Source organism: Odontesthes bonariensis, chromosome 1, assembly GCF_027942865.1.
Source record: "Odontesthes bonariensis isolate fOdoBon6 chromosome 1, fOdoBon6.hap1, whole genome shotgun sequence".
Classification (NCBI taxonomy): domain Eukaryota; kingdom Metazoa; phylum Chordata; class Actinopteri; order Atheriniformes; family Atherinopsidae; genus Odontesthes; species Odontesthes bonariensis.
Genome location: NC_134506.1, coordinates 30,206,708 through 30,230,278, shown reverse-complemented (window position 1 = coordinate 30,230,278; position 23,571 = coordinate 30,206,708). Strand labels below are relative to the sequence as shown.

Below are 23,571 nucleotides of genomic sequence, written 5' to 3'. Positions count from 1 at the left end.
GGGTCTGTTTACAGTGCATCACTGTTATATAATTTGATTAGTTTGAACCCCAGATAGCCAGTCTGCACTATTATTGCAGTGGCTAGCACTTTTTTGATTTGAGGACTTGACTGTCATCAGCCTATTTGAAGACAATTCTACATGTATTTGTCAGAATTGCCATAAGGGAACATTTAAGGCGGGCAAGTCATTGGATACAGTTAATTGTAGAGTAAAAATGGCTGAGGACCTAGAGGGGTTTGTGTCACTGAAGGATGCCAGATCACTAGGACATAGCAGAACAAAACGAAAAATAGCATCAGTTTGGAGGCTTCTGCCAATTCAGAGGTGAGTTGCCAGGTTACAGACGGAAATGCACGGAGGCTTTATAATGAATATCTCAAGATTTTTCCCTCAGGATCTCTCACTCCCACTCATTCATACACGTCTATGCTCATGTGTACACACATGATCAGTCAAACTTGATTATTTTTTTAAATGTTTCCCATTGAAATGGTTTAGTATGTCCTGATCATGTCATTACTTTTGAAGCAAATGTTCGACTTTCTCTCTATGTTTTGGTTTTGCAGTATTACTTCACTGTCACGTTTAATCATGACAACCAAAAGGCTTTGGAACTGCGCACAGAGGATGTCAAGGACTGCGATGAATGGGTGGCTGCGATCACACAGGCCAGGTAACACACACACGACCTCTCACCTACATACGCCAGTCTGTGTGTGTGTTTGTGTGTGTGTGTGTGTGCGTGAGCATTTGAACTGAGTTAAAACGGATTTTTAAAATTTTTACTTTTTCAACTTGAAATTTATCACGAGAAGTTGAGATACAAGGTCAATTACAGGACAGGGAACTTCTTACAGCCTGATATTTGAAGTGTACAGTCAAAAGCTCAGCAATAAAACAATTGACAAGCCCTGTGGGACAGGACTTGGGTTAACAATAGTAAAGCTATGATTCTACCATTTAGCCTTAATTTTTCTTACCTTAAATCCTGGTGAAATGTGATTCTAATATGAATGTCTTCAAATATTCATTAAAAATGTTCACTTTTAAATCGATTGATTTAACATAGTTATAAAATGATAGGTAATGCGCACAAAGCACACCTGAGATATTTGGTGACGACCCAAAGTCTTTCCAGTCTCTGATATATATACATATATGTGACAAACAATGCGAGACAACCTTGCACTTTTGAAACAACTTGTCAGAGGTGCAATGAAGAATACTCACTTTTCACTGGAGTATTGTGTACATCTATAAATATTCTTTTAAAAAAAGTACAGCGCTTTGAGAAATAGCACTTCCAAGAATTGGGCAGAAAAGAGGGTCGTGAAAGCGAAGCAACAACGTAACTCTAATTGTGAACAGTGTGCATTTGTTTGGCAAAATGTCAACTGATTGGATTCAGTCAAGATTAAATTGATTAGTTCTCAGTCACCACAGTGGCACTTAACGCACAAGGACAAACTGACCTGTTATTTGTGATGCACAGTAGGGCAACAAAAAAACTGAATTTTTTGCTCATACAAAAGCAGCTTTCACTTATGCTGTGGCAAGCCAACAAGTATTTAAAGAATTATTGCATAACTGCACTGCACTCTGTGTGGACGTAAGGTCTGTGGTTCAAACATATGCTGATCGCAGGTCTGCCTCAGCTTTGAGAAATCTATGGAGAGCCCATGAAACATGCGCTAATGAAGTCCTTACAAAGCCTGTGCATGTGTGTCTGTATAGTTACAGGAACCTGGCTACAGAGCATGAGACCCTCATGCAGAAGTATCTTCATCTACTCCAAATAGTGGAGACGGAGAAAACAGTTGCCAAGCAACTTCGACAACAGATAGAGGACGGGGAAATCGAGATAGAGCGGCTAAAATCAGAGGTAAATCGCCTTGTAATTTCACCTAGTAATATCTGTGTGTGAATGTGTGCTTTGCTTTACTGTACGGTATGCAGTGGAGAGGTAGAGATATAAAAGGAGTGAGGCGAAGAGGACAAAGACACAAAGTGGTCACAGGACAAAGGTCACGACCCACAACATCGTGAGTTCATAGCGAGTCTTGTTGCTTACAGTGCCCCCTAGAGACTCTATGCTACAATGTAGAGTTTTGTATCCTCATTATTCAGTCTAAACCAGATCAAATGCACCTCTCTTTAATGTGCTAATGGAGGCTTCAATTGAATTCAGTGTTTTCAATATGCATGAGTCAGCTTTTGTTGTACATTATACTAGAGTCTGCACTGCAAAATGATGATCTGCTTTCTCCCTTTCAAAGCCTTAAGTGTGTACTAGTAATGCTTTTTTTCTAAAAAAAATAAAGAAAATCAGTCATTTATTGAATTTTTTTTTTATTCACACTCCGAGTACAGTAAATGTGAATGTACCAGAATTGAATTAAATACAATGAGGGACATTTTGCTATGGCTGGTTCAGTTTCTGCATGTATCAATCCCTTGAACCAGCTAATGGACCAAAACAAAGTTGATCAAAAGGTCATTTACATTACTGAATAAAACATTACTGACCATTATAATAGCAAGTGTTGGCGAGAGAGAATATGAAATCACCAAGATCATGAGATGGATTTTACAACCTCCATTTGCCAAAAAGTTGAGACACTATGTAAAATATAGTTAAAGATTATTTTCCGAATAATTATAAACTTGTAATTTGTAGGAAATCATACATCTCATAGTACATAATAAATTCTAAAATGGAATTTTTGGTCTTTTGAGAAAAAAAATCTTAATATGAATTTGAGGCCAGTATTTAAGGGCCACATTTAAAAAAAGTGACGATGGGGAGAACCAGCACAGCACATTTAAACTGATTGAATGGCAGTAGATCAATAACCTAATTGGATATGAATAGAAAATCTCAAGGAGGCTGAGTCTCTCAGAAGGAAAGATAGAGAGGGGTTCATCCCTCAAGAGATCTCCAGAAACTCCAGAATTCGTACAGAAAAGCATGCACTGAAATCAATCACTATCCTGTTGTGGATAGTACTGTATGAATTGAAAACCCTGGCCAGTGAACACATTTCGATGCTGCACACATGCACGGTAAAACTATTATGCAAAGAAAAACAACAAGATGATGTAAAAGAAGCAGCTTGCAAATGTGTGAATTCACCATTAATGCTGAACAATATCTACACGTTATGGAGTAAAAGCTTAGGGGCAACGGATGGCGCCATCCACACTTTTACAGGGAGAGTTTATTTCAGCAAAACAGTGCCAAAACCACATTCTGCACATAATTCAAGAGTGCTGGTGCTAACTTGGCCTTCCTTGCAGTACAGACCTGTCACCATTGAAACCATTTAGCTTATTTTATGAAATTTGATTAATTACAAATTATTTCAGACTAAACTTTCTTGAAAAAAAAACAACAAAACTGGCTGAACTAAAATGAGCACATACATTTAAAAAAAAAAAGTAGAATTACCCATTTCTTCATCATGTTTTTCATCTGTTTTCTATGAAATATTTGTATTTTGCCATATGTATCAACTCTGTTAGAAATTAAGCTGTAGCTTTATATAGTTGTGAGAAGGTGGCCACTGAGCAGCTGGATTTCAGTGAGGACACTCAAGGTGGAGTACGGTACAGACAGTTTTATTTTGTTTATTTACCCAATGTACACATCAAGACCAGGAACTAACGCAGGTTTTTCACAAAGCGCAGTCAGCCCTCGTCAGCAGCAGCCTCCCTAGCAGCGCTTTATATTCTCTGCTGCTTACGGGCTCAACCACTTTTAAGTGACAGGGGTGTTGCTATTTTCTAATATCATTTTTCTTTCTCTGTAGTTTTCCTGCAGGCAGAAACATCTAAAGCACATTTAATTTCAAATTAATCTATTTACAAAACCGTGCAATAAATATAAAACCCGATTTCTAACACCTACAGCCAGACTAGTCCAATCCTCATACCCCACACACTCTCATCTCATGGCCTCTCTTGGAACCTTTAATTGGTGTTCAGACCCCTGGGGAAACATTTTCCTGAACACCTTGAAGAAGACATAAGAAGAGTCTGGTGAGTAAACAGACCATTTACACTTAATCACTTTTTGCACCACTACAGTTATTGCCCAGACCCATTTACTCTGGTTCACTAAACCATGGCCTACTTCCTGACACACACACTTGTTTCCTTCACAGGTAGATGCCACTCAATCATCCGAGAGACACCTGGAAGACAGAACCCCACACAGAACTCCAAAATGTTCAACAAACATTCCAATAAACAATTCAAGGCATCCTATGTGTAAATGTTTCCTGATGTGCAAATCAATGTAGAGTTAAAGCGTTTCATGCTTGTTAAAGTGAAAATGTGACTGAATCAATCACCCAAAGTGCTATAAATATGTACATTGAACACCTTCATGGTAACGAAGAGTCCCTTCGTTACAGTAGTATAATATACTCCTTTTAGTCCTATACAAGTTGTTCTGCATTTCAGATTGCTGGACTGCTGAAGGACAATGAGAAGATCCAGTCAAATCCAGAGGTGCCTCCCAGTGATGATGATACAGAGATTAAGAAGATCAAGAAGGTAGAATCTTTAGCTGCTATGCAGTTTTAAAGTGGAAATCCCAGTCCACAGTTTTTAGTCTGTGAAAATGAAGTATTTAAATGCAAAGAGGGAGAACAGAAGGTGAAAGGATCAATGGTTTAGGTAAAGATCTCTTCCAGCAGGGATTAAGCGTTACATTGTCTCTGGAAACCTGAAGTTTTAATCATAATCTTGATTCATTCAGTTTATCTCACACTTGCATTTGAAGCACAAAGCTCCATGTTTACTATAACCACTAACTACTTCTGCCTTATACTGAAATAGATGGTGTATCCTATTGAAGCTGTGAAGCTTTACAAAGACAATTTGTTTGGTTATCCCATCTTTTTTTTAGTAACCTAAACTTCACTGGTTGGTTCAATCTTCACCTTCTCCTCAGTGGTTTAAATGGCAGATATGTGTTACCAACTGGCTGATGAATAGAATTAAGTATTTAGGAAACGGAGACCCTGATATTTTTCTGAGAAGCTTCTGAAGACCAAAAACAAACACAAAGAGAGTGAACTTTTTTTAGGTAGTTAGAACCTTGGCATTGAATAAATGTGAGCATTATAAATTTAGCAGAAAACATACACACACACACACACACACACACACACACACACATACATATATATACGTACAAATTTCATAACGACTACCATTACTTCTACAATAAATACAAAAAACAAAAATAAAAAAGTGGTGCTGCAATGGAAGAAACAACCTGCTGAAAACATTGATTTGAAAGATGTGCTGAATGCCATCAAAACGAATAAAAAGGATGATTTCTATACTTCTACACAATTTGATATATATTTTCATGTTTTATGTGTTTCACTACTTCTCATGTAACTGAGCTGATTTACAAACTCGCTAACTTGACTCTACTAATTAGTGTGTTCCTGGAAATGTAAACCTAAAAACCAGACAGTGAGAACAATTCCAGTTAAAGGCGGGGTAGGGGATCTTTTTCTGGAACATTTTTTTACATATTGCTTGAAATACTCTTCACACCCCCATTGCAACCAATTAATTAAAAGTTTTGACACAAATATGAAAAGTTTTAGTGGCCGAACGTACAATCTAGGAAAAACAGTATCCAATCATTGTGAAGCTTGGCAGGAAGCTAAACTAGAGCCAGCTTGGCTAGCACCTAGCATTATTAAACGTATAGTTAGCATAAACTAAATACTAAATACTAAATACGGCAACGATCGATGCTTGCTGTCAGAACAGCGCTCGTGAACCTTCGTGCTCGTGCGCGTTCATGTACTCTAGAGGCGTGCCTTCGGGGGGAAAGTGAAGAAAAGGGTTGGGACTTTTTACCTGTGTATTTTCAAAATGCAGCTTCGCTGGACTCAAAATCCAGGATCTCCTCAAGCTGATCAGCATGTGTAATATGTTGCAAAACTCTAGAATTCTTTGAAACTTATTTCTTTTTTAATATGACATGTCAATAATGACATGTGAGAATTAGGTTACTCCACAATCTAATCTAATCACCATTATCTACTTAACATTTCCATCACAGGTCCAGAGTTTTCTGCGAGGTTGGATTTGCCGCAGGAAGTGGAAAACCATCATCCAGGACTACATCCGTTCACCCCATGCTGAAAGCATGAGGAAGAGGAACCAGGTGGTGTTTAGCATGCTGGAGGCAGAAGCCGAATATGTCCAGCAACTCCACATCTTGGTCAACAACTTCCTGCGGCCACTTCGCATGGCAGCCAGCTCTAAGAAACCACCCATCACCCACGATGATGTCAGCAGCATATTCCTTAACAGGTGGCTGTTGGTCAGAAGGATTGTATTGTGGTGTGAACCCCAACAGTTACAAGCTAGAGAAGGAAGAACAGTGGCTCATGACCAGCATTTTGCTCATTTGTTTTATCAGTGAGACCATCATGTTCCTCCACCAGATCTTCTACCAGGGCCTGAAGGCCAGGATAGCCAGCTGGCCGACTCTGGTTCTGGGTAAGAGACGCACAAAATACACACTGAAAAGGAATTCAAATTATTTTCTTTTTCCTTTATCTATGTGCAGCCTTTTTTTCACACAATAATGAAATTTGGTCTTAGTATTAAAATCCTTTAATTCACACAGTAAACACTTAAAATACAAAACTGCTATGTATATATATATATATATATATATATATATATATATATACATATTTATATATTTTTTTCATTGTTCAACTTGTCTTATTTGTCCAGGCAAAGTCTTATGATATAACATAAATCTTTCTGAATGTGGATGATTGTAAAGAGCTTTTTTTAAACGCAGAGCACTTGACTTTACATTCATCGGTTGTTTTTGCCTTTACTGGCTATATTTACCGAACATTTTATTTTGTTAATAGTCATTTCAATTGCTGCCTCTCTTTTCAGCTGACTTGTTTGACATCTTACTGCCCATGCTGAACATCTACCAAGAGTTTGTGAGGAACCACCAGTACAGCCTGCAGATCCTGGCACACTGCAAACAGAACCGAGACTTTGACAAGCTGCTGAAGCAGTACGAGGCCAAGCCCGACTGTGAGGAGAGGACGCTGGAGACCTTCCTCACATACCCCATGTTTCAGGTAGGATTCCAGGGTTACAATGTAAAAGACTGCATGTATTAAAATAGTATATTGTGGCCTGTAAAGTACACACCATAGGCACCATACTTGAAATTGCTGCAGTTTTAGAGCAATCTCTTCCTTGATGAGAATGTAACAGAGCACAGCGGGTACCTGAATACTTTGATCAACATAAAAATAGTTTAAATCATATGCTATGGCCTTCACAGTTACCAGATTTCAATACAGCAACGAACACCAATGACAGTGTTGCTTAGGCAAGGCAAGTTTATTTGTAGAGCACAATTGGTACACAATGCAAACAGATTACAAATGTTCTGTTTAAAGTGCATTTTTAGCTGTGCCACAGCAAAAGACACATTTTACACAAAAAGATTAAAAGTCAAACTCATTTATGCCATGTCTCTGTGTCTCTCTCAGATTCCTCGTTACATCCTGACTTTGCATGAGTTGCTGGCTCACACTCCCCATGAGCATGTGGAGAGAAATAGTTTGGACTATGCCAAATCAAAACTGGAGGAACTTTCCAGGTACTTGTGTACATCTGCTTTTATGTAAATCCACAATTTGCTGAGCTTGTCTGGTTTGTTTGGTTCCAAAGCTTTGATTCAAGTCTGATATTAAAGCCCCCAGACTTTGTTTGTTTCTACTTGAAGCATGAATATGTACACCATGTAGAGATCTCCGGCAGATTTATATCACTTTGTGGTCAGTTTTCTCGGGTTCAGATTAGGTGATGACAGAGCAGTGGAACACAGGTGGTGAAATCCCGTTAGAAGATACAGAAAAAATGTCCAATTTTTTGAGAAGCACCTGATTTTGTTTGTGTTTGTTGACCTTTCAGAATCATGCATGATGAGGTGAGTGAGACGGAGAACATCAGGAAGAACCTGGCCATTGAGCGCATGATTGTGGAGGGTTGTGAAGTGCTGCTTGACACCAGCCAGACGTTCGTCAGACAAGGTAGGAGAATTTTGTTTTGTTGTTGGATTACAGCACCGACCCTGATCACTGGATAACCTTTATGAAAGAGAAAACAACATCTACCTCTCAGAAGCCTGAAACTCAGAAATTATGCGCTCAGAAGTGTTTATAGCGCATGTGAACAGAATCATCCGTGACTTATTTTAACAGCCTATAACTGAAGTTTGAATGTTTACATGTTAATGTTGCATATTTTTCTTATAAAGGTTTTAGGATTTAACTTTGAAATGGGATAAAAATTATTATTTTTTTTTTATCATGCGTTGAAACACATGATTTGTTTTCCCACAGGTTCTCTCATACAGGTGCCAATGAGCGAGAAAGGGAAGATCACAAGAGGCCGGCTAGGTTCTCTGTCTCTGAAGAAGGAAGGCGAGAGACAGTGTTTCCTCTTCTCCAAACATCTTATCATCTGTACTCGAGGCTCTGGAGGAAAACTTCACATCACTAAGGTACAGCAGGACCTTTTACACAAAATAGCCCAGAGCAAAATAACAGAAAATGTTTGTCAACTTTTCCTTTCTCATAATTTCCCAGTAGGTAGATCTATTCTTAATTCAAAGAGACTTGAGACTGGAGTGTAGGGTAGGCTTATGTTTGCCTATTTGTAAATCAGTTATGATACTGTACGAATGATTGTCAATGACCCATAATTTGAAGAGCATCAATATCTAAGTTAAGGTTGCTCAATCTCTGTGATGACACTGTCAAATGTCATGACTCAAACAATATCCAAAGGAAGGTCTAACGTACCTAAAGATTTGTGTTAGCTGATGACGTGCTGTAACCTCTCAACCCTGTCACAGAATGGAGTGGTGTCTCTCATAGACTGCACCCTAATGGAGGAGCCAGAGGGCACAGACGATGAGTGTAAGCTATGATCTGTATTATATTCAAATGCTTGTTAACATAAACATCAACAAGCTGAGTGTGTAATGTGTTTAGTCATTGAATCAATAAGCATTTCAGCTTTTCTGTTACTATACAATACAAGCTTTACTGGATGATGTAGCATCACCTTACAGAGGAAAGAAGTGCAAAAATCTGCCTGCTCGATTGATTTATCAATGTTTCCCATTTTAGTAGATTAAATTGTGTTTGTTGGGGTGATTTTGAATTTGACATACTTTTTGTGTATTTTATATGAAGGAGACCTATCAGTTTTGCTTCTACGTTACACATTGTCAGGGGAGTAAAAAGAATAAATCACTACAGTGAAAATATGAATTTTATCATGTTCCATTACTTTTGATAAGTGAGGTTTTGTCTTCGACCCCATTGGAAGAAAGAGCAAAGCAAACAAAAATTCAGTTGTTGGTGGACTGATGATTGTTACATATCATTTGATAAAATTAAGGAAAGACAAGTTAATTTGTGGAGCACAATTCGTACACAAGGCAATTCAAAATTGAACACAATGGATCCTTGTATGTATTAGTAATGTACATCTATCAACTTTCAACAAGAAGCTGCAAAAAAAAAACAACACTACCAGAGTGACACTAAGTAATGTATAAACAGAGGAAGCTGAACTTAAATAATGTGCACATCTCCATGGTCTGTCCATTCCTGTTCAAGTCAAGGTTGTTCAATTTGTGCCTTGCAGCTAAAGGGGAGCGGAGTGGTCAGGACACAGAGCACCTGGACTTTAAAGTCATGGTGGAGCCCAAAGAAGGCCAGCCTTACACTGTAATTCTTGTGGCTTCATCCCGACAGGAAAAGTCAGCATGGACAAGTGATATCAGCCAGGTATATGTCCCCACCAGTGTGCATTTATAAAAATAAAAAAAAACTGAGGACAGTGACTTAAGGTGAACATTTTCTGTTTTTTTTTTTTTTTATTCCAAATTTGATCAGTATTGTCGAAACTGTTTATGTACATATATGTCAGATGGAATAAAACTGAGAGTTAAATACAAGACAGCAATCATGGACAAAAAGACAATAATATAGCTCTATATGTGTCAAATCTGATCTGATCAATTTTTGGACAGATTTTTATTAATTAAGAGAATCAGAGCAAAGAAGCAATATGACACCTGGATTAGAGTTAAGGGGTTTGAAGCCTGCAGCATCAACAGGTTTGTGAATTCAGTCATCACCGTGCATAGTTATGCTCACTGAGAGCTTTTTTTTTCTGTCTACCTCTCTGCTTTACAGTGCATTGACAACATCCGCTGCAATGGTTTGATGATGAATGCATTTGAGGAAAACAGTAAAGTCTCCGTTCCACAGATGATTAAGTAAGAGTTGGGCACCATGCAGCAGTAAACATGCATTATACATGCAGAGTCAGAGACTGGCATTAGCATTACATGAATATGTGACAAATGCGTGAAGAATTCATGAACATAGGGGAGTACATAAAGTCACACTTTTGTGCTTCTATCCTTGTAAGGAACTTCAGTGATATGCATACATAGTCCCTTGGCTGAAATCTAAACTGTCACAGTTACATGCCGTATCTTAATCTTCACCCTTAAAGGAGAACTCTGGGGCATTTGAAGCGCATTTCCATTGCTAGAGGTTGTCAAATACTGACAGTAGGACACAGACTGGTGCAAATCTGCGCTCCCTGTGTGGAGATAGCGCTGTTCGCTCAGCCTGTCATGCGAGGCTAATACGTGGTGGCTAAGGGGCAAGTGCTAACCCTTCCACGTAAAACAACAACTTGCACACTGCAGAAACGTCACACCACTTTATAAACCATCCGAAAATAAAGTCACAAGCCTTACCATCAAAACCATATGCATGGTTCTCACATTACTGGCATGGGGACGTTACAAAACAACTTTATAAACAGCATGTAACTCACCGGTTAGTTGTACGCTCGCGCATGTGAAAGCCCAAAAGAGTCAATGGACGATACTCCCATATACAAAACAATTATCTTCTCTAGAAAAACTGCGTTCAAGTATTTAAAACATTACAACAATACATGCCCAGTAATATTGTTGTAATGTTTTAAATACTTGAACGCAGTTTTTCTAGAGAAGATAATTGTTTTGTATATGTGATTATCGTCCATTGACTCTTTTGGGCTTTCACATGCGCGAGCGTACAACTAACCGGTGAGTTACATGCTGTTTATAAAGTTGTTTTGTAACGTCCCCATGCCAATAATTTAAGAACCATGCATATGGTTTTGATGGTAAGGCTTGTGACTTTATTGTCGGATGGTTTATAAAGTGGTGTGACGTTTCTGCAGTGTGCAAGTTGTTGTTTTATGTGGAAGGGTTAGCGCTTGCCCCTTAGCCACCACGTATTAGCCTCGCATGACAGGCTGAGCGAACAGCGCGATCTCCACACAGGGAGCGCAGATTTGCACCGGTCTGTGTCCTACTGTCAGTATTTGACAACCTCTAGCAATGGAAATGCGCTTCAAATGCCCCGGAGTTCCCCTTTAAGTTAATTGAAACCTAATGCCAAGGTTTTCATTAACGTAAGCCCAGTCTCTATCTTCTGTCAATAGACACATACCCACATCAAGAAAATTTTGGACAACTGAATGAAGCATGTCTTAAACTTCTTAATTTTGTAAGGACCCCATCAGTGGGTCTTCACCAAACAGATTTAAACATCTCTGCTGGGACAGATGGGGTGAAGTCCTGAGCAGTTAGTCACCTTTTAGTGAAATTGTATTGGCTGTGAAACTTATTATGAAGCTGCATAATTTGCTAAAATACTGTGTGAGTTGTCAAATTAGTTCTATGATACTTTTGTCTCAGTTGAGAAACAAACAGCTATGGACAGCGATGTCGAGGCCCTGACCACTGACCCACGCATGACCAATGTTCACTGGAGGAGGGCAGCTTTGGTATTGAGATCTAAATCCATGTGAGTAATATTCCCATACTGTGTTGAACTCCAATACAGGTCAGATACCAGCTTGTACTGTGATGATGTCGACATTCGCTTCAGCAAGATGATGAACTCGTGCAAGGTGCTACAGATCCGCTATGCCAGTGTGGAGCGATTGCTGGAGAGGTTAACCGACTTGCGCTTCCTCTCCATTGACTTCCTGAACACCTTTCTCCACTCATACCGTGTCTTCACCAGTGCTGATGTAGTGCTCGACAAGCTCATCACCATCTACAAGAAGCCAATTAGTGCCATCCCTGCACGGTAAGAGAGCTGAATCTGAATGGGATGTGAAGAGACTCCTGGTAGGAGCTCATATTAACCACATTTTAGCTGTTGGAACCCATTCCATGTTACCTGCATCTCGACCAGTCTCATGAGCTTGTTGATTTGTGATCCTGAAACTGGCTGTAGGTTAAAGTGGGAGCGTGCATATTCTTCCAAGTCAGATTCCACTGGATCTTACTGAGAACTGTAGAACATTATGTCCATCCCCTGATACCAGCACTCACCTAAGGCTCATAGCATCCACTCACCAATGAAGTAATTCCTCTACTTAGCCTTAAAATAGTTCAGACTGGTGACTTTACACCCTTTTAAGTTTTCATGAATGAGGAAATTAGCTAAAGAGACCAAAACTGGAAACATATATTTCTGCTCTGAACAATGGCACAATGTATGATGATTAACACAACCTGCTTGAAGTGGCCACACTTCCGTGTTGTCCTAATTTTTCAGCCCTATGCTGTTTGGCATCAAGATCCAATTTGTTTTTCTCTTTTTGTGTCAAAGTTTTGGCTAGCATTTGAGGACAGCTTTATGCAGCAGTGCTTCAATGATTGGCTTAATTAAACTCTACAACTTAGTTGGTTCCTGCAGTTTTTAATAACAAAAACAAGAACAAAGTTTGAGATTTCCTCTCCTGAGGATGCAGCAGCAGTGCTGTAATGGTGCAGTGAAGAGGTGGGACTTCCCCAGCGTCTGAATTAGTCTTTGTTCTCACGTGGACTGTCTCTAAGCAGCCCATCATGCCATCAAATCCTGTCCAGGTGAGGAGGGACTGGAAAGAAGGCAGTGAGAGGTCAAACGAGTACATCTACTGCTCACCATCACAGTTAATTGGGTCCTCAGTCCACCCACCTCTCCCTAACTCGTCCTCCTCTTTCTCATTTTTGTCTTACCCTTTTCCATTCTCTCACTTTTCTTTTTCTTTCCACAAGTCTGACCATCCCTCTCTCCGCTGCACTGTCACCATGGCAACCCTGTACTCTGCTGCAGGACCCCACCCTCTCCCCCTCTCTCCTGTCTTCTCCCTCCCTCTCTCCCCCATCATCTGCAGTAGCTCCACGGTATTAAATATTGATGGTGGTGTTTTGCACCCTGCTCTTTTCTCCTCCTTCCTCCTTTTTGTCATACTCCTCTGTTGTCTCCTGCTCAATTATCTTATTTTCTTCCTTTACTTTGACCTCTCTTGGTTGTCTGTTTTGCTTCCCCTAATTTATTTGCCTCCCCCTAACCTTTCCTCTGTCCCCATATTTTCCCACACTAATCTTCTTACATTACTCTTTTGAGAATTTGGAAAGGAAACACAACATGGCTGCAGCATACACCATATAGGGCTGGAGGCTTCCCATTCGCCCACTCCCAGCCAGCAGCTTTTGCTGTGGTGGAATCCATATCCACTATGTTGCTCTTCTCTCATGCCCTCCCTCTCTGTATCACTGTTTCGCCCCTGCTTTTTTCTTTCGATTGTACCTCTGTCTCCTTCTCCCACTTTCCCTCTCTATATCTTTTCGGCTCCCCTTTTCTCTATGTGTCTCTCTCCCCATGTCTCTGTGGGCCTCCCCTGGGCTGGTTGCTGTTGGCAGCACCCGTACCTCCCACACTGTCACTTGACATGCTATTTATAGGCCTTCAGAGGGGGTGGCTCTCAGTGCAAGGAGGATGCAGTCTTAAACAATGTAGCTTAAATAAAAGAGGCAGGAGCTCCTGAGGAGCCCTGCAGTTAATGTGTTCCCTCTCTGCCTCTGACATCAAGTGCACCATACACCCTCACTATAACCATTTCTTCCTGTTGCACTCTGTCCTATTCAGATTGCATTGTTTGGAACTCAGAATAAAAAAAAAAGAAGAACGTTGCTTTTTGTTGAGAAAGTTTAGTTCATAGTTTAGTTTATTTCACCTCTTTCTCACTTTACCCTTTCCTGCAGCTCTTTGGAGCTTTTCTTTGCCAGCAGCCAGAACAACAAACTCCTCTACGGTGAGCCACCCACGTCGCCACGTGCCAGCCGCAAGTTCTCCTCCCCTCCTCCTCTCTCTATCACCAAGACGTCCTCTCCGAACCGCCGTCGCAAACTTTCGCTCAACATCCCCATCATTACAGGGGGCAAAGCCCTGGATCTGGCTGCACTCAACTGCTCTCCCAATGGCTATGCAAGCATGCACTCCACCATGTCACCCTTCAGCAAGACCACACTTGACATCAACAAGCTCTATGTTTCCAGCACCATGGCCAGCAAAATCCCTGACGAGGGAGAGGCAAAGACCGAAGGCAAAGCTGAAGAGTCTGTCCTCAGCAAGCAAGGTCAGAGCCACTGAAAGCTTTTGTGATTTTTGCCAAATTCTTTTGTCAAAGGATGCCAAAATCTTGTTTTTTTGTTCATTAAACTTAATCGATCCCAAACCCAAGTCTGACTATGATGTATATGTGAAAATGTATGAGCCAATTTCAGTACAATGGAAAATTTCTTAAACTCAACAACAAACTGCATTTTGTTGATAACTTACTTTCCTGACCTCTCCTGCTCTAGTTGTACTGAAGCCTTTACTTATTCCCTTTTTTTTTCTTTTCTCTTTACTGTTTGATGCTCTCTCTGTCCAGATCTCTCTGTAAGAGAGGAATGCGATGAAGACCCAAGTCAGAGTGATGATGCAGAAGCAGAAATGTCTCCCCCAAAGTCACCATCAACACCTAAAAATGTCAAATCAAAAAACTCAGGTACATGTTTCCATTCTTGTGCTGAGACCCTATCTGAACAATTTAAGCTCTTTCATGTCCACTGCTTGTTTGGATGTCTTATGATCTACTTTTAAATCCCAGCCCACCAGTTAAAAAAGAAGAAATTGGCTTGGAGGGATGTGAGAACTGGTAAATCGCTGTGGCTTAGTGATCAGTGCTACTGATATGCTGTTCTTATCAGAGGAGTATGTTGGCAAATGCCCATTATAAAAAGCAAACATGCCTTTAATAATATCACATCCTCTTATGACCACTTGAATGAATAATTCCAACTGGCAGATAACTTGACAATTAAATGAGCAGTTATAAAATGGATAAATGGATTAAATGGAAATAAAAAGAGCAAATACTGAGTGCTCTAAGCAGCAGTATTACTCCAGCTGAAATCAAAAGTATGATATTTCTTGATTTTTGATAGTCAAACGTGCCAAAGAAAGGGCATTTCTCTTGAAGTAAATGTGCAATACATGTTCCTCTTTTGTTTAGATGTAGAAGTAGCTACAGCGCAGACACCTTATGTCTTTGAAAGAGACGCAATTAAAATGTTCAACTAGCTGTAATTGTTATTGGTATATGTTTACATGCACATTTAATGGTTGGATTAATCAAACTGTTTAAACATGTCCACTTCAGGATGCAACCTTGTCTTAACTTGCTGACTGCATGAGGTATTTTTTACCATCCGGTCATGCCACAGGTCTAAAAAGATGAACACTGCGAACGCAGATTGACAGAGGTCAATAAATATAGCCACGGCAGACTTGGAGCAAACTTTTTTTCAGAAAACGACAAGCACAGCTACAGCCAAATAAGGTCTTGATAAAAACCACCCACAGCATCCTGGCCCTCCCTGTACTGCATGGAGAGGGAGCATCCACCCCGTAGGTAGTCAAGCACAATTCATCCCCAGTGTGTTCTCTTCCCACGTTGCTGGATACAAGGGAAGCCAGTGCTTTGTGTGAGTAGGTGGAAGGAAACCTTGTACCTTAGCAACGATGTGCGTGTTCTTCTATGCCGCCCCCGGCTGAACGGAGGAAGGCAGGGAGGGAAGAAGGGAGTAAAAGAGAGAGGCAGAGGGGCAGGCACAGTGGAGTGTACACGATCACTGCCACGAACCACAGGACATGCTGTGCCGAGTCTGTTTCAGCTCTCTGTTGCCCTCCAGTGGTCAACAACTTAGTTTGATAATACCTGTACACAACAGTGTCTTTGCAGCACTTCACAGAGGGAATAAAATCACCCATTGACACTTGAGCGTTTTTTTCCTTTTAGTCTTAACATGTAGGAGGCTCAGAGAGAAGCTCTGAAAGGGTCAGACTTAATGAACTGTTCTAATTTTAGGGAATTGTCCTTAACATTTTTATTTCTTAAAATGTGTGATGATGGATTTTAATCCGTGGTTCCATTTTTCAGAGTTTTCCCTGTTTTCCTTTAACAACGGCATGGTGGTGTCATCTTGCCGGGAGCTTGATAATAACCGCAGTGCCCTGTCTGCTGCCTCGGCTTTCGCCATTGCCACGGCTGGTGCCAATGAAGGCACTCCAACCAAGGAGAAGTACCGCCGCATGTCCCTCGCCAGCACAGGTCTGTTAGCTTAGGGACTGGTACTTGTCGTCAACATCAGCGATACTGTATGGAAGTTTTCTGTGTCTGCCATTTTCCACTGAATTTGATACTGACGAATTAGAAGTGATCGGCTATAACCTGGTAACAGAGACATTATCTAAATTGTGCATTTATTGATGAAACAGTGATGGCCAGAAAAGCTTAGCTGTGGTAAGCTTACACAACCACACGTTCAAATGTAGACTGTTTAATGCTTTATGGCCTCTGGGGGGGCGGGGGGGTATACATCCTCAAACGTATACTTTACTCTCTAAAGTATACATTTGAGGAGGTTTATATTTACTTGTAAATAAGCTTGTTTTATTATTTTCTTCATTCCTTCATAATTATTTGATGATCGATCATCTGCATGTTGCAAAACTGTACTGAAAATGACATATTTGCATATTTTAAGCAAGAAAACATCATATCGCTTGATTTTCTGCATACCAGGTTAATGTGTATGTATGTTTTATACATCACATTACTATTACTTTAATTTTCTGTATCAATTATAGTTCTATAATAAAACACACCTACACACAAACACCGCAACAAGAGGGACAGCAAAGGGGAATATGGAGTCATCCGATCAGGACCCTTTAAAGCGCTCAGACTAAATCCATATGTATTTATGTCTAGTGCAATGTTTGACTGGCAGTTCTCTGTATTTAGAAGGAAAATCTTATAACCGTACAGAAACAAGCCTTCCAAGAATAATGTTACCAAGCAGGTGAGAGCTAGTTTGAATATAACTGTGGTAAAACTGGTTGCAGGATTTCCTACAGATCAAAGGAATGGGGACAAAGAGTTTGTCATCCGAAGAGCTGCCACGAACAGAGTCCTGAATGTGCTGCGTCATTGGGTCTCCAAACACTCACAGGTACAGTACACCTTATTTCCTTTTAATTTCTTTTTTTTCTTCCATATATAATGTTTTGTCTCTGAAGGAGACAAATAACACCTCTGCAATGACATTGTTCCTGTTCGGGTCCTCAGGACTTTGAGCAGAACACAGAGTTGAAGATGCGGGTAATTGGCTTCCTGGAGGAGGTGATGCATGACCCAGAGCTCTTGACCCAGGAAAGAAAGGCAGCTGCCAACATAATCAGGTTGGACTTTCCATTTGTCGCTTAATTGCACATACATATATGACACATCTGTGTGTAGGCTTCCAGGAAGGAAACATCTTTGTAACGGCATGATTGATTTGATTCTTTTGAGTGAGTAAAAACAGGAACTGGAGATAAATGCTTTACCATTCACACTGGCCTAATTCTAACCTCACGAAATGTACCTGAACGGTGGCAGTGACGGTGCAGGAAGCAAAAACGTTTCAGCCTGAAGGCAAACCAGTACTCTAAATGGCAAAATTTACCAAACTGTAAATCTGACGCTGGACTGCAACATAGATTATGTCATGACAACAAAATTGTCAAATATCAGCATTTGTGTCTTCTTGTTTGCAGGACTCTCACTCAGGAGGATCCTGGAGACAGTCAGGCCACCATTGAGGAGATTACACAGATGGTGAGAGATAGATAACAAACCTCCTCTTCAGAATAGAGACACTCTTATTTCTGGGGTGTTTTCTAGCCCTTATTTCTGCTTCAGTTTAAATGATTTTTGTTTGTGTTGCTGTGTTCAGGCTATGGATGAAATTAAGACCGAACCATTTGACAGCCACTCTGCTTTGGAGATTGCTGAGCAACTTACAATGCTGGACCACCTGGTCTTCAAGGTCATCCCATACGAGTGAGTGCATGCACACAAGTGTACATGCATGCACACAAACACAGACGCAGAAATTTCATAGGGCAAAGGAAGGAAACACACAGTGAATGATGATATGTGATGTGACAAGTGATGTTGTTGATTATTTGGATTTTTTTTTTTCGTACAGGGAGTTCTTTGGTCAAGGCTGGATGAAGAATGACAAGAACGAGAGAACACCTTACATAATGAAAACAACCAAGCATTTCAACGATGTAAGTTTTTGTTGTGAAATTATTATTATAATATATATAATAGCTAGATGGATATTATGGTGTGTATTTGTCTCCTTTTTTGTCAGATAAGTAACAGGATTGCCACAGAGATCCTTCAATGGGACGATGTCAACATGAGGGTGGCGGGGATAGAGAAATGGGTGGCGGTGGCTGACATCTGTCGGTGCCTCCACAACTACAACGCCGTGCTGGAGATTACATCTTCTCTCAATCGCAGCTCCGTCTTCCGCCTCAAGAAGACCTGGCTCAAAATCTCTAAGCAGGTATTTGTCATCTCCCCTTCACCTGCTCCAAATGAGACAAAACTCACTGATTAGTAGGAAATATTTCTCATGCTAGGCATACAGATTTGAGAGTGGCTCTGGTTCCCATTTAGTCATCTCAGCTTTGGGCAAGTAAGCACATTTGAAACTCTACTTTTGTTTTCAACCTTTATCGAAAATGACCAAGGCTTGACACCACGCTTCTACAGAGGCTTATCGTGATTATTCTGAACAACATTGTACTCAGCTTAACAGGAGTTCATTGACATTTTAAGGTACAAGCAGTAACAATGTTTCTCTGATCATCTTTCTAGACAAGGACTTTGATCGACAAGCTACAGAAGCTGGTGTCATCAGAGGGCCGATTCAAAAACCTGAGAGAGGCTCTGAAGAAGTAAGCTTTCATGGTTTTTTCACTTCCTCTCCTGATATTCTGCTGGATAAGTAAAATGTATTCCTTTTTGTGTTTATTTCTTTGTGTGCATCTGTACAATCTTTTTCTCCCACTGACGTGCCTGTGCTCCGCAGCTGCGACCCTCCCTGTGTTCCCTACCTGGGGATGTACCTGACTGACCTGGCCTTCATTGAGGAGGGAACGCCCAACTACACTGAGGACAACCTGGTCAACTTCTCCAAGATGAGAATGGTTAAGAACGTCAACATTATGATTTACATTCTTTGCATTATCTCACACCTTTTCCTGTATCTTGCTTCAAGCTTGAATCCTCTAATTTCTCTATAGAAATAGATAGAAAAAACTTTATTCATCCCCGTGGAGAAAATTCAAAATGATTTATTGCATGTAAGGAATCCAGTAAAATTAGTAATTACTAATAATAAATCTGCTATTTCTCACCCAAAATGTCTACATTGTTAAATGTTATATGATATTCTGAACATTTTTTTCCCCAGATATCTCACATTATCAGAGAGATACGGCAATTTCAGCAAACAGCTTACAAGATAGATTATCAGCCAAAGGTGAGATTGTTTTTTGCCTGTGTAGTTTTATTGTGTATTTATTTTACACATTTCTGTGAGCCTAAGCTGTAAAGTCTGACAAGTTGATCTCACTTAAAAAAAATTCTGAAAAACCCTGCTTTGGAAAAGATAGGTAAACATAACTATTTGTCTATGGTATATTTTATTGATTTTTTTTCTTGCTTAGATTACTTACGATTTTGGGAAGCAGTTTTACCTTAGAAGTGGAAGATGGAGTAACTTTCTCTGTGTAAGCCTTGCCAACCTCGGTATAATAATAGATGAAGATAAATGAAGCACAACACAGTGTGATTGGTTCAAAAGGCCATTTTGAGCAACCTTTTCAGAAATTAATTTAAAATGGTGGGGGTATCGTTAAAGTATATGAATGAGAACAGGTGAGTGGCGATTGGAGAAGGGTCAACTAATACTAAGCATGAAAGGGCAGTTGGAAATGACAACTGATCAACCTAAGTGAATGACTTAATGAAAAAATATGCAGCCTTTAGCCAATGGCAGTGACTGTGGAAACAAATTAAAACGCACTGTTCATGAAGAATAGTCGTCATTTGTTTGAATATAAAGCGAATGGCTTGAAGGTGACGAGGGAGGGTGTTAGGCTAACACCCTCCCTCGTCACCAACGAAACAGGACCTCCATCGAATTAAGACCCATCCTACACAATATTTTTAATGGTCCTTAAACGTTTCTACTTCCATCTCCCTTGCAAATGGGTCGGATTAAGAGTTTAAAACACAGTGTTAGTATTACAATGGATGTCCATGAGTAGATTTAGATCAGGATGGTTCTCACATGTTGCAGTTACATTAATAAAACTTGGACACTCTCGTGCACACAACAGGAAACTACACAAACTTACAATTTTCAACCCCGACTCGCGGCAGTAATACACTTTGGACATGTGGACACAGATACTTATTACATCATTTCTTGTGAGACTGGGCTGTATGAACATAGTTTTATATCTCTCTCAGGCAAAATTTGTTCATAGAATTTGAATTAACTGTGACTGCAATGAAATTTAAGTTTGGGTTTGACTTGTATTACCAGAACACCTTGTCTGTCTGCTCTGTAATTTGCAATTTAGTCTACTGATTTAAGTCTGCATTGTTTAAGTGAAAAGAAATCCTTTCTCTGGTACTCATTGTCTGCTCAAAATGTCTCTGTAGAAAGTTCAAACTCAAATTCAGTGGCATTATACGCCTCTTGTTTCTACTTGACATGGAGAGAAAGGTCACTGAAATTACTCTTCAAGCCAAGACCACATCTAACACTTCTGGGACATTTGGGTATTACACGTACTATCTCAGATTACGTAAAAGTTTATTTATCATTACACAACATAAGATTATATAACAAAATTATAGGTGTAACTCTACCATCCACAAAAATCACACATGAAAAAAAAACAGCATACAAACCATTTCAACAAAAACTTCATGATACTTTTAGCAGCTGACAGTAATTTGAGAGGAAATAAGTGAGAATATATGAAGGCATTTTAGCTATTGGAAATGTCCTGGGTATTCTTCAGTGGTGACACTAACAGATGTAATTGGACATATTCACATACTACATTCAGGTGTTGCTGGAATTTGTAAACCAGTTTGACATGCTCTAATTAAAAAAAAATGCTGTTTTTGCTCCCAAGTGGCAAATATCTCTTTATAGATTCTGAAGAGAAAGACATCTTTAACAACTTGCTCTGTGTTGTTGCAGGTGGCAAAGTACCTGCTGGACAGCAGTACAGTGCTGGATGAAGAGAGCCTGTACGAGGCATCTCTAAGAATCGAGCCCAAAACTTCAACATGAAGAGGATTTGTCTCGCTCTGCTCACATGGCGAAACATAGAGGAACAAGCTTTCATAGTGTACATTTATTATTATTTGTATTAGACACAGTAGGCTGTGCCCTTCTAGTATATGCTCCCCAATGGACTTGTTGTTTATAATCGTTATTAGAGAGTAGAAGTCCAGAGACTTTTTCTTTCTATAGTTACAGGTATTTATATGTTATTTATTGTCCTAAATGCCATTTTTTGATGGAGTTATTTTAAACCACAGAGTAAGTAGATATGAGAGTTTATAGACTTCATTTATAGCTGTATCCAAATGGGAATGTGCAGTATGAAAAAAGACTCATTCATGAGAGATGGTCACTTTTGACACATGATAATCAACTCCGGCTTCTCTGCTTAGATGTCAGAAGTCAAGAAAAAACACATAAAGTAATATACATACTTGTAACTACAGCAATCTGTAAACAAGTCTCTACGTAATCTCTTTGTGCAAGTTCATCTTATGAAAGAGCACAAATATGCGATTTCCCAGAATCATTCATTTAAAGTTGATCCTTAAGATTGCAATCTGTAGAGATTCAGACTGCAGCAAAAAAAAATCAAAAATCAAATGCACTATTACCTGATTGTTGATATATATTGAAAACTATTGCAACCAAATACAGATGATTTTTAATTTTAGACCATAAAAAAACCTTTTCCTCTTCGTGTAGTACACGGGGAGAGGTGGGACCACTGCAGTGGCTAAAGTTGAATCATGTGCCCTGTTGTTTCATGTAGCCACTGACTGACAAAGATGTTTGGAAGGATTGTGGTGAAACTTCCACGGTATATTTTCAGTTTTAGAGAAATTTAGCCTATTATCACTTCATTCCCCTGGTGGGCAACATGATGTATATACAGTATAAGCACCAGGCAATGTATGTAGCAGATGTAACCAATATTGAGCCACTTCAGGACATTAAATTCCCAGCTTCTACACTCCGACATTGTGAGCGTAGTCTTTATGGTTAATCCTCTTTGGCCAGTGCATTATGGTTTTGCCTTAATCATGAAATGGATTATATACACAAAAGTATGTGACCTATTTTGTTCTACGATTTGCCAATGAAGCAGAAATATTGGCTGTGTACAATATTGTGTACAGGCAGTCTGATGCATTTCCTAATGTGCAATGTATTAAAAAAGAAACTAAAAAAACATATCCCTCAAAATGTGTTATCCTTATGATCGTTCAACTCTGTAATAACTTTTCTGTGTATCATACTTTGAAACAAATGTTGAAAACAACTTATAAGTGTAACACATTCTGTATCCCGTCTATTCCGATGCATTAGCAGGAACTATACTGTTGTATTATTGTGCTTCTTCTTGGAATATTTATATGTATTTTTTACAGGCTTTGTATAGAAAATCTCCAAAAGCTTAAGTGGCAGGCATGTACCACTTTCACGTGTTCAAAAATCAAATCTATATCTAGAGCGGTATGTGTACTGTATTTACACCCCACCCTTGCACATGACTCTTTACCCTCTAACAGGCACATCAAATGTTTGCAGTGAGCAATATCCAGTGATACGAGAATTACCTTTCAGTCTATTTCGACAGCTTGAGTAGTATTTCCAGTTTTGTATAAAAGTGTATTCTTTCCTGATTACCTCTTGTTAATAAATCTATTCTTTCTCAGGGGGAGAGATGTGTCCCAGGCTGTTGTGTCTGTTTTGCATTGTCAGCTCAGCTGTGCGCACCAAACCTTAAACACTGCTTGTGGTTTTGCATGTGGAGGCTCAGAGGGGGAGTCGTCAAAAGGGGCAGGTAGTGGTCCTGAGCAAAAAGAAGGCAGGTCACCTTACCCCCTAAAAGCTTGTTGGAGTCTGCTGTG

General features: G+C 39.7%; 1 protein-coding gene across 1 annotated transcript in view; it reads left to right on the top strand.

Annotated features, from left to right (window-relative positions):
* Nucleotides 1-23,556, top strand: part of LOC142378880 (ras-specific guanine nucleotide-releasing factor 1-like) — a 28,238-nt gene extending 4,682 nt beyond the window's left edge. The window contains exons 2-27 of the mRNA XM_075463840.1: nt 570-676; nt 1,738-1,885; nt 4,468-4,560; nt 6,095-6,348; nt 6,458-6,537; nt 6,955-7,148; nt 7,569-7,678; nt 7,993-8,111; nt 8,424-8,584; nt 8,939-9,002; nt 9,739-9,881; nt 10,293-10,375; nt 12,009-12,257; nt 14,204-14,577; nt 14,875-14,991; nt 16,426-16,596; nt 17,394-17,500; nt 17,617-17,729; nt 18,087-18,147; nt 18,266-18,372; nt 18,521-18,605; nt 18,692-18,889; nt 19,204-19,283; nt 19,418-19,535; nt 19,802-19,870; nt 21,611-23,556. Of these exons, the coding sequence (XP_075319955.1) occupies nt 570-676; nt 1,738-1,885; nt 4,468-4,560; nt 6,095-6,348; nt 6,458-6,537; nt 6,955-7,148; nt 7,569-7,678; nt 7,993-8,111; nt 8,424-8,584; nt 8,939-9,002; nt 9,739-9,881; nt 10,293-10,375; nt 12,009-12,257; nt 14,204-14,577; nt 14,875-14,991; nt 16,426-16,596; nt 17,394-17,500; nt 17,617-17,729; nt 18,087-18,147; nt 18,266-18,372; nt 18,521-18,605; nt 18,692-18,889; nt 19,204-19,283; nt 19,418-19,535; nt 19,802-19,870; nt 21,611-21,703 (3,498 nt within the window). The 3' untranslated portion in view covers nt 21,704-23,556. The remainder of the gene's footprint in view (nt 1-569; nt 677-1,737; nt 1,886-4,467; nt 4,561-6,094; nt 6,349-6,457; nt 6,538-6,954; nt 7,149-7,568; nt 7,679-7,992; nt 8,112-8,423; nt 8,585-8,938; nt 9,003-9,738; nt 9,882-10,292; nt 10,376-12,008; nt 12,258-14,203; nt 14,578-14,874; nt 14,992-16,425; nt 16,597-17,393; nt 17,501-17,616; nt 17,730-18,086; nt 18,148-18,265; nt 18,373-18,520; nt 18,606-18,691; nt 18,890-19,203; nt 19,284-19,417; nt 19,536-19,801; nt 19,871-21,610) is intronic.
* Nucleotides 23,557-23,571: the final 15 nt, after the last annotated feature.